Here is an 11,811-nt window from a genome sequence, read left to right on the forward strand (position 1 = left end):
GCGATTTGGCTTTCCTTTGCTCAGGTAAGGAATACTCACTAAATGGAATAGCATATACCTTTTCTGGAATCCACCACAAGGTTGTACTTCTTTCTACAATTTATTTTATTTAGCCTTTTTTCATTTAACCACCAGTAGCCTGACAAACAGGGAATGATGCACAGGACTACAACTGGCCACTGATGGACATGGCTAACACACAGGTGAAGCAACCACAGCTTTGCGCCTAACCACTTAACCAGCTGAGCTGCACTATATGCCTTCCTACTTCAAGTGAACTGTGAAGACAAACATTTGCACCCTCTGAGGTCATGTAGCAAGGCTCCGGTGACAACTGGTTACAAGACACAGTAATTTTGTCACCTGCAGACACCCACAGACTCTTATGTGATTCACTTCAACCAACAAGGAACCTCTAGCACCCAAATGAGCATGGCCTACAACACAAAACTCATTTCAAAGATGTAGTTGGAAAAGCCACTGGCACAGTCACTTCACTGTCTCTGTAATTCATTCAGGTTTGTTTTAAAAAGTAAGAAATATGGGCAAACAAAAAGCAACTGCGTGTACCCTCTGAAGTCCACTGGTATTGCTGGAACAACACTCACTGCAGCCGGACGCCTTTCTCCACCAGAGTGGCCAACACAGTCAGTTACACACCAGCTAACTGTTCCAGCACGTTACTGTCTTTGGGGGGTTGCACACAGTCAGAGGGGAAAGAAACTGCGTCACCGTATCCCTTGCACGTCAGAGAATCCAGCAGCTGCAGAGCTGTGCACGCCAAGTGCGGGACGTAGCTTCTCCTGCACCACAGCAAACATCGGCCTCTTCAACCAAGTCATTACTTTGGTCCTTGGAGAAGTTATTCACATGTATATCCAACCCTTGGCCCACAGGTATGACTGCTGACATGGCCAAGGACAGCTCGACACCTCTGGTAGCAGGGCTAGATGTGACCTCATAGGATCTGCTGATCCCTTGTGTCAACCAAAATAAATATCAGGATGTGCTGGAAGGAGCACAAGTTAATGAAGAAAACTACATAATTCTGAGTCCTCATCCTAGTTCTACCACTCATTTGCTGTATTTCTCTCTGGTACATGATACAATCTTTTTCTTTCATATTCAGATATCATCTTTGTTATCTTCTACCCTACCTGTACAGCTGGGGGGATGGGATTTGTTTAAGCAGTGAAGCACCAGATCATATTAAGCACTGGCACTTCCTCAGAAACACTAGCCAACAAGGGACTGGGAAAGACTCAAGATCTTTTTAATCCCACTTCATAGCAATGAGGAGCATTAAAGCAAAATAATGGGCTTCAAGTTTTCTTTTTTTAAAATCTTAATTTCACAGGAGTACTATTTTGGAGGTAGCTGGTAACACTGCTCTCTTAAGCAGCTTGAGTATCTGCCAGAATTTGGTTGCAGCAATTTCGTGTAGATATGGGTATACTCATCACTATTTGTTCCCTTTTGTGTCACTCCAGGCAGAAACCTGTCTTGAACATGAGCTAGAAATTAATAACTCACAGAGAAATCACAGAATAGCAAAGCATGATAGACCTGCCCAGGGCTTTCACTACTCACTCAGCCCAGAGCATATCTGGGACTGCAAATAAACTCCTCTCAGCTTGGGTCTTCAATGCTAGTACAGAGGCTGGTGATTCCAACCTCTCATGAGGACTGTTAACAGGGAAGGCAGAGGCTGTATCTCTTGCTGTTACACCTAATACATGGAATATGACCTCATTTATCCAGAACTATCACATACCTGACTGTTTGCTTGGTCAAACAATTAGGAAGATATATGGCAGCACTAGATGAATTCTTTTCATTTTATCTTCACTATGGTGAAGAGGATGGAGTTACCTATATTGGGGGTGAACACAAAAGAAAGTGAAGAAAAAATAGCAAACTCCATATTATATTGCAGGAACAAAGCCCCAGCTCCAAATTAGATAAGCTCCACATTGATCTGGAAGTTTGGGAAACAGCCCCCTTAAAAAAAAAAGTATATTAAAAAATGAGGGGAAGCGAGGAAGGGTTTATACCATGGAAGAGAAACCCTTGCGCTTAGACAAATTCAGTTGTCCTACTTTAAAACTGCAGGCCAGCTCCTAATTTGACCTGGAGTTTCACATGTCACTACAAAACTCTGGAAGTGTTGGCTTTGCAGATACGCCAAACATATGAACTGTTTTCAGTGAAGTCAGTATTTTTCCACCTCTACTTATTGTAACTCTGCTGGCAGGCTGGGAGTAGCAAATCCTCCCTTACCTCCCTCCTCTTCAAGAGCATCTCTCTGTTTAAGCATTGGCTAACTCTGATCATGAACAATCCCCCTTGGAAGCTGCACAAAAAGAGGGGTGGTAGCGTCACTGGGGTTGTAAGCACAAGCCACAGAAGGAGATGAACTGTCGTGCAGGAGAGAAGTAGCAGGGGGAAAGAGGTGACTAATGAACAGAAGGGGGTGCGTAAAATCCTACTTGGATTGCCTCTCTGGGGAACAGCTGTTTCCTTGTAAACATCTTGCTAGCTGTCCAAACAAGAAGTTCAGACACGGAACAATAAAGGAGAGCACCCGGGTAGAAGCGTTCGAGACATGGGCTCATTCACTACCCTGCCAATTGCTCCAAAAGGCAGAATTCAAAAGCTGGGAAAGCATTAGCTTTATGTTTAACCCTGCATGTGCTTGCGTTATAGCCAATGGCCTGCAGAAACACATCCTTCTCCCTCTGTGGAGAAGTTCTTCCTAATCCTCCTACTCCCCCATAATTTCTGAAACAACAGCAGAGCGTATTGCTTGACCAAGGCAGAGAGGAAATACCCTCATCAGAGTAAGCAGAAATAGACGCAGAGCCAAGAAATTAAAACCTGAACGTGGCAGCCCTGAAGGCCTAGAAAAGTTCTACCACTGCCCTGGCATCAGCAACTTGGAAGTAGAGGGAGTTGCACCAGAAGAAGTCAAAAGAGTCTTTCTATTAGAACTGAGCACGAAACAGCCTACACTGGCAGAAGCATTTCTATGCCAATACAACTGTGTCCACAGAGGGCTCTTGCCAGCACTGCAAGGTAGCTGCGGACAGGGGAAGGAATACTAGCACAACCATGCCAGTATTCATTCCTACAGCAGCTGGCCATAGAAGGCAACTACCTGCACTGCACAACTGCAAGCAAAGACTGTACACCACCTTTGTCTGGTCCTTGAAGCTTTTGGGGATCAAACACACAGGTGCCTGGTCACAAGCCTATCTTAAAAACCCTGCCTCCAAAACGCCACAAAATCATTAAAGGAGTGCAATCAGATCACACACACACCTCCAGGAAAGGAGGGGTGTCCTGGGTTCAGCTTAACCATGACAAGGAGTCACTTTGCAAGGACAGCAGTGCACAGGATGGTAGGACACAGCAACTGACAAATAGGGAACCCTATGTCCTGAGCCTGTAATCCAGTTCTCTACACTTTCATGCCCACCTCTGACTGACCTATACATTTTATACACCTATAGAATGCAAACTACACTTATCCTGGGAAATTAAATGACTCCTACTCAAAACAACACATAGAAGCAGGAATAAAGTAAACAAAATGACACCCTCATAGTCAGAAACAACAACAAGAAATTCCACATTTTAGAAATTGTCCAAAAGTTCACAGGAAAGACCTGATGCAGTCAGATTTATTTTACCTTTTTATTTCTTTAGGGCCATTTTGTCGTAGTTGAGCACAAACAGCCAGGAAAAATGACATGCTAGCAAGAGCTGCTCTAGAATAAACATTCGGTTTTTACAAGAAAAGAAGAGTGCAAGATCTGCTGATCAAAATCCCTCTCAGCCCAGAGAAAGGCAGCTGGCTTGTTGCATCAAAGTCAAAACCAGTCAGGAACTCCACCTCGTCTGGGGTCGCCCTCCTGCCTCTGCTTCTCTCTCTCCATATATTTATTCCTGAAGTCATCACGAGAGCGAGTTTCTGCGTCTTCTTCTTTCTCTGGAAATAGGTTGGGAAACTGAAAGGTTTGTCCTTGGCCCTAAAGAGAAAACAAACGGTCAGAGAGACATTCCAGCCTTTCTGCAGTAGCTATGATGCATGTACTTGAAAGACCACCCTGAAGTTTCAACTACTGCAAAATGGTACCTCCTAACCTCCCAAGATCCCTCTCCCCAAGATACACATATAACCCTCCCCTCTCCAAGCTAACTTTCAGCTTCTCCTCTTTGTGTGCTAATTAAGACATTGACATCTTTTTTTGTTTGTTTGTTTGTTTTACAGATGAATGGTCAGGAGATGGACACTTCTTCAAAGACTTTGAACCAGCTCAGAGATGTTGTGTGTCATATAGTAAAAGAAAGATGAGCAAAACAAGTGATTTTGTTAAAGTAACACCACCAGGGAAATACATGGTGGAGCAGGCATTCGTTATGTTAACACTCAGGGTATGAGTAGTGATTATTGTTGTTTAGATCGCAGCCAAGGATAAGAGAGAACAGTCCTAGCAGCTGTTACTGTAGGGTGTAATGTGGGAATACAGAATAACAGATATCAGAGGTCTCTTATCAACAGGAATAAAGATTATAGTGTAAAATAATTACAGTGGGAACAATCTGTCTAATACATCACTAATGAGATTAAAGTGATTACATCTGCATCAGTCATTCTGTCTAACAGACAAGTCATTTTAGTGAAACATCATCATCAGATCTATGTCTCCCACTTGGAAAATAAACACTTGCTTGGTCTCTGGTTTTTATCTAACAGCAGGAAATCATTATTCTGTGGAAATGTGCTATCCCATTAACATTACCTACCTACTTTTTAGTAGTGTTTGCACTAAGCACAACTTCATTAAACTCAACAATAACAGTCCTTCCATTCTGTATGGCTTTTTGCATATAACTCATAACTCTAAAATTACTCTCCAAAACACTTAGAAACATTACCATACATTAACTTCTTTGGCAGAATATCACATACAGAAATCTCAAGAAAAGCATTTAATTGTTTCAGATGAAAACAGTTGGGAGGTTGTGTTTTTTTTTGTCAGTTTTGTTTTGTTTTTCAGATCAGCCATTCTTTACATTTGTGCAATAAATACAATCAAACGAGAGGCCCAGATGTGAAGCAGTTCCACAAAGGACATGAAAGGAGCCTTCCACAACACAGCTACCTATACTACATTTCGGGATCAGAAATGTGACAGAATTAAAACCAAAAAAAACCCGTCACCATGTCCCTGACCCAGCTGAATGTGTGCTATGTTTCATTTAGCCAAATACACTCAACCTGGTAATTTACAGGTGTGAAAGAATTTAAACCTCAAGCATACACTTCGGAAAGAAAAAAAAGAAATATGACTTATCCCAGTTGAGCTTATCCAGACTGGAATCTAGGAAATACCAACTCATACCCAGCAATGCTCTGGTTGTTTTCGTAGTGCATACTTCTTGGGGGTTTCCTCAGAGGCTGACCATACTACAAAAACAACAAGGGAGCTGCTGTATACGTTGCTCTTTCCTTGATTCTAGCCTGGATAAGATCAACTGGAATAAATCAAGGTTTTCCTTTCCATGGTGTACACTGAGGTTTCAGCTTTTTTGTACCTTTAAATTACCAACAGGTATGCTTATATTAGCTGTCCTACAGCAATTAATGTATAGTTCCATTTCTAGGCACAGAAACTGGCCTTATCAATGTCCTTGAGCAGTCCCAAAGCCGTAGTCTACTGAAACTCTTCCTGTAGTAGGATCAGCAGCAAGAACCCTTGAGGCCAAGCACTGCCTTGGAAAAGAATTTGTTTATATTACAAAAAATTACTGTGTTTTAACTGCACTGTGAGTGGGTCACTCAGCCCTATGGTATCTACACAACAGACAGGGCTGATTCTAAGGACTTGTCTGCCCTGGAGAGGAAGCCATTTTAGTAGAACAAGTCAGAAAACAATTCAGGCTAACATGGTAGGCATACCACCTACACTGAAAATTTGAGAACTATTTATGTTGGTAACAGCGTAGTAAGGGACTGTTCTTGTTAGGCAGCACTTCCATTCTGGTATGCTTCCAGGACCAATGCACTTCCCTTATTGGAGAATGAAGGAAAGCTGTCCCTAAAGCATACTAATAACATCCATAGTAATTCACTAAGCATTGCAAAACAGTTATTATTTTTAAAAGGGGGGGGAGAGAGAAAGCAAAACAATAAAAAAAGATATGCACAGAGGCTTTAGCAAACCCAGACAAACCTCTCAGCTGTTTATCAAAGTGCTCACAGTTCCCATATCAAGGCTGGTGAAAGTCAAATATTGAGCTGAAAATGTCAATCTGTATCTGGAGTCTTCTAATAAATCAAAATCAGCACAGACAAGTTGGCTCTTTCCAGCTCTTGTTTTGTGAAGAAATTCTGATTTTGGCTGGCAGCCAGACACAATTCAAAACAGCCAAGACATTACACCCTGAGAACTGAAGGTTGATAAATCTTAAGTAACAATACTATGCAGTAATACTGCACTGTAAGACTCTGGAGCGATGAAAGCTGTATGAAAAATAGCTGTTGTGCATGCTCAGTAGCTAATTTTCAGCAGAAGCCTGTATCTTGGGTATTTCAAAATTTCAAAAATACCAAAAGGCATCAACTTACATAAAGGACTGTGAGTCTGTCCAGGCATATATTACATTGAGTACATCTTCCACACAACGCCAGAGGCTACTGAGGTTCAAGCTCATAATGCCATCTTCTCAAAAAATGCCTACCAAAGGAATGGAGGGATTGCCACTCCTTTACTTAGCGCTTCTTCTTACATGTCTTCTTTGTAAAAGTTTTCCCTTCTATACAGCAGCCATTTGACAACCATGATGAATGCATACCCAGAATGAAATCCTAACCAAAATAAAGCAAACAACTTTCTACCAAGTTCATCAGGGTTTTATCTGTTTTGCAAACTGCTAGAACATGAAATGCTGACATATTCTACCAGAAAGCAAAATTTTGGCTTATTCATAAACCTGGGATTTGTTCACTCTTTTAGCTTTTGCAAGCCATTTAAACAAGGTTACCCTTTTAATTACCAAATTATTGACATTCACATAAATTGAAATAAGCTCTAAAAAGGCTAGGGTTTGGCCCTCCCTTAGAACTTCTGCCAGCATAATTACTTTAGTTAGAAGTACAGAGAAAGGGGGAGAAAATAATAATACCTTCCTACCTGACATAGCTCTGCTAAAATAAAATCCTGTTAAAAAAGACAGACACTAACAAAAAAATCGTTTAGTCTGTCTTGGAAATGGATGCTGCATTGCCAGCAAAAGACCTTTTTCATCAATGGGAGGTGACACAGTCATACCCAGGAATTTGTCAGGACAAGCTCTACCACCACATGCTCTTAGATCTAAGTGAGCCCTTACAACGTTAAAAAGAAGGAAAAAAAACAACCAAAGCAAGTCAGAGATATTGTATTGAAACACCTAAATATAAAGGCAACGTGATGATTCTACACATTGCTATTCTCAATGTAGAGTCTTCCCAGAGACTTCCCTTCTTCCTACAAATTCTAAGGTTATGTACAAGTGAGATGTGTGATCTAACATTTACATAACAGAACTGGAAGCCATTAAACTTCTATTCCTGCACAACTCTAATCCTTGCTTCAGCCTTATCCAATGTAAAACTGATTTATATACAAGGCCTTATGATGATTCATATGTTAAATGCTAACAGCTCTCCAGATAAAAGGTGACCTAAGCATTAAACATGTATTTTCCCCTTAGATTTCAAGCCTCTGTCATTAGAAAGAGTAAAAAACACACCTTGTTCTCTGACTCTGTAGAAGTTATCACATGGAGTGGTACAAATTGCCTCCGTTCATTTTAATGAGAGGTTAAGTGACCATAATTAGGCTTATGTAGTCAAGTGGTAGCCTTCCCACTGCTGAGCCTCAGGTCAGTAAATTGCCAGAAGGATTACCCGGCACAAACTCACTTATACTTCTCTGACCTTTGCTTCCCTTGAAAAGTTTAGGAATGGAAGGTCAGCACAGATATTATTGTGTAGGAATGATGCAGCAAGCACTGATGATGTAAACAACTGTGAGATCTTCTGATTATTTAGATAATTGAAGCACTTACTACTGTTCTTCAGAATTAGGAGAAAAGTGATGTTTATAGTATTGTTAACAAAAAATGTTGGACTCCCAAAAGCATGGGATTCAGTCCAGCAGTAGCAGCAAATGCAGCGAAGTTTAATAATCCAGTGCATTTGAACAATTCTCCTACTATTGCAGTGGTAACATCTGATATTAAAACATGCTGCAAAACAGCCCAGAAAGCAACTTCAAAAATCCACACAGGAATGAGACAGTGTATGGAGCATCCAAGTTTCCTCTGAACTCACTACATGTCAAAAGAAAATCACATCTGATGTGCAAATAGGTTAACTACCATTATTGTACCCAATACTCTACACGGGGTTTGAGGAGAAAGCGTTTGCAAAAATGTTCCCACCAGTGCCATCATTCACACAGCTAAATAGGTGTTAGTCCTAATGTTGACAAGGTCAGACTCCCTTTTACAGCCATTTCCATTAGATTTCTCAAAACAGGTTTAATTAAAAATAGGTCTGGATTCCAGAGGCTTGTCTACAGTTGTGCTCCCACGGGTGCTAAAACCTGTTGAGCTAAACCAGCAAGAACACTGAAGGAGTAGGAGGGGATGTTGTTGTTTTTTAATTTCCCTGATGTTGATGCAACTGTGAAGTTCCCCGTTAGCTTTTTTTTTCTCCTTTTCTCTTTAAATAACATTAGGATAATTGTAGCTGTACTGGAGTCAGGAGAGAGGTTGAAGATTGCTGTATTACATTCATTTCATCTACTCTGCAAAGATATATAGCTTTGTTTTTAATTAAAAAAATAAATAAATAAAACAGTGTAAAAAAGTAGCATTTGATACCCAAGGCTGTAAGTCTCCAAAACTTAAACCTTTCTCACTACATTCCAAAAGGGGAAAAAAGGCAGACAGGCTCTGGAATAGCAAGATATTGTTGATCCACAGCCTTCTATGATTTGAGGTATTTTTTTAGTGTGAAAATATTATGCTTGGACAGATCATGTATTTGTCCAGTTACCGCCTGAGAATAAAGTAAACAGCTCTGAATCTCCAAGAAATAGTATTTGGAAAAGAAAGGACAACAATTCTTACATGTAGAACAGCTGGGGCACTGATCTGACACCTAAGGGTATGTTGACTATGACTTCATACACCTTCCACCTTTGAGACATTTGCAGTAAGTTAATGGATATGCATGCCGCACTGGAACACATAAGGTGATGTTTTGTAAATCAGGGAAGCGAAACTGGTCGCAAGAATATACCCAATTTCATCCAGGTAAACCCCACTACAGCTGCCACCAAGTCACACTGGAAAGAGCAATACTTCCACCTAGTGGGCAATACAAAGATCAACCCAAGACCTTCCAAAAACGTCCTTATTTTTCCAGTCATAAGCAGTTTTAACTTGAATCTGGATTAATGAAAGAAAACACAGCTGGTAAAAATGGTGGGAAAACCCAGCTAGTCTGACTCATGACAGATGCAAACTAATTCTCATGAAAATAAGGATTTTACAGTGGTTACCAAAGACTTTCCTAAATTAGGCAGATATTCACAATGGACTGCATGGGGCCTGTTACGGCCTGAATCACACCATGAATGAGAATGAAGGCAAAACCTTTAATTTCAGAAATTACACTGGGTTTCTGGCCTCACCAGTATTTAAAGCTGGTGTGAACAGAACTGGGAGCTCATTGTCTGAGACAGAGCCAGTGATGAAAAGCAAAGAACAAAAGGAGAAAGGGGCAGGGAAGGGAGACACACACAAATCTAAATGTTAGAGGAATTACAGGCACCAACAACAATAGAAAAAAAGAGAGCAAAAAGACCAGGAACAAGGTGAGGGGGTAATGCACAGACCAACCTTCACTGACAAGAGTTAAGTAAATGGTCAGGATTTCCTCACGTGCAATGAAATACAGCACCTAAAGGTGGTCCCCTGATTCCATTCATAGGGCAGACAGAAAACACACAATTCTTTAAAAACTTACAACGATACTATGAAGTAAGGGACGTTTGCTTTCTCATATACTATAAGTAGTCCTCAGCCACAGTACCACAGTGCTTTATGCTTTGCCCAGCAGACAAAATGAGAGGCTGGAGGAACGACCAGTTACTGCTGTGTGACTGCTTCCAGTAGCAAGCTAGTTTGGGTAATTCTCCAGTCCACTGTGGAGCTACCTTTAAGGTAATGACAACTATTCTAGGTTCAGAGGTTTGATGTAAAATAAATGCACTAAGGTACTGTGAATGGCTTGCTCCACAGAGCAGCTGCATTTTGCTTCCCACTCCTTCCCCATGAATATCTGTGCATTGCAGACTACCTCCTTAATTCAGCAGACAAAAGAGGTAAGACTGTGTTAAATACAGTCAAAATTTGAGAACTGACCACAGTTCGCTAAAGATTCATACCTGCATCAATCTTTGAAAATGAGTGAATAAAAGCAAAGAAGTCACTAGCAAGGGGCAAAGACAATGGAAAGTGCCTGCATCTGCCTACTAAGGAATGACACTTGGAGAAAGCCACTTGTAAGATACAACATCACTCCTGGCATTCAATTCTTCAGCTGTGTTCTTCATGAATCTTTCATACCTTGTCTCTGGCAGACAAAAACCTAGCATAAACAACGTAGGAGGAAGAATTTTCTGACCAAAACAGAGAATCTTCCTTGAAAAAAGGAATGTGTTTTTTAGCCATCGTAATGCAAAATCCTCACAGAGGATACATACAGCACTGTTACTTTTTATTAACACTGTAGTTTATACTGTTCTTTTAAAGGTAAGGGGTGCCTAGAAAAACACACTCTTCTCACTTTTGTTTTCACTCCCATTCTCAGAAGGGTCTTAGAGAGAAAACTTCTAAGCACATTTAAACTTTGAAAAATCATAAAGCCATCAGATATCCCATTGCCCGTGCCTCTTTAGTTTAAGCCCAAGCCCGTATGAAGTCTTATGCTGTCTTTAAGATCACAGTGTTCTCCCCATACTGAATCCTTGTCCCAGGATGGAGTAACACTGAGGTTGTGTTGCCAACAGCAATTTCGAGCTTATGGTTTTACAACCATAAATAGCATTCCTTTAATGTAATTTTGGTATGTGAAGGGGGTTTCTGTCACTGGTTGAATTTCTTTTTCACATAGAGACAGGTAAGCCCAAGAGAAGTCTAAGCTATAATATGCTTCTGTTATGAAAGAAACGCATAAGAACATGAAGCTCCTTTTCCACTGGGCAACCAACATACGTTTCAGAACCTGGTTTAGCCACAAAGCACGCTTGTTAAACATGACTAAGAGCTCTCCAAGGAATATGCCTTAGTCTTCTCTGAAATCCAAAAAGCTTTAATAAGAAGTTCCCTACCCTTACAATATATTCTTTCACTTACTGGACATTTCAGCAATCAACCACACAAGCCGTGAACCTTCCAGCACACAGAGTACAGGGTCAGCATGAAACTCACTGGCAAAGCAGCACCATATGACATCAGACCATAACTTATACACAGACCTCAAACAAATACAGGACTTGAAAAGTAACCATTTGTTTGAATTTGATTTTTAGACTAAATCACTTAAATCTCCTTATACATTCTGGAACATATTAAAGAAAATGTCATTATTACAGGACTGGCAGAAATATTCAGCCAGACAGACAATTCACTGGATATTACTTCCAGATTGGCTAGTTAAAAGTCCCTTCCTCTTTTCCTCTTAGAAAT

General features: G+C 40.7%; 1 protein-coding gene across 1 annotated transcript in view; it reads right to left on the bottom strand.

The window, feature by feature from the left end:
- Positions 1-3,667: 3,667 nt before the first annotated feature.
- Positions 3,668-11,811, bottom strand: part of LOC104410628 (39S ribosomal protein L23, mitochondrial-like) — a 10,989-nt gene continuing 2,845 nt past the window's right edge. The window contains exon 4 of the mRNA XM_010020858.1: positions 3,668-4,031. Within this exon, the coding sequence (XP_010019160.1) occupies positions 3,873-4,031 (159 nt within the window). The 3' untranslated portion in view covers positions 3,668-3,872. The remainder of the gene's footprint in view (positions 4,032-11,811) is intronic.

Source organism: Nestor notabilis, unplaced genomic scaffold (genome assembly GCF_000696875.1).
Source record: "Nestor notabilis isolate BGI_N333 unplaced genomic scaffold, ASM69687v1 scaffold4718, whole genome shotgun sequence".
Lineage (NCBI taxonomy): Eukaryota > Metazoa > Chordata > Aves > Psittaciformes > Psittacidae > Nestor > Nestor notabilis.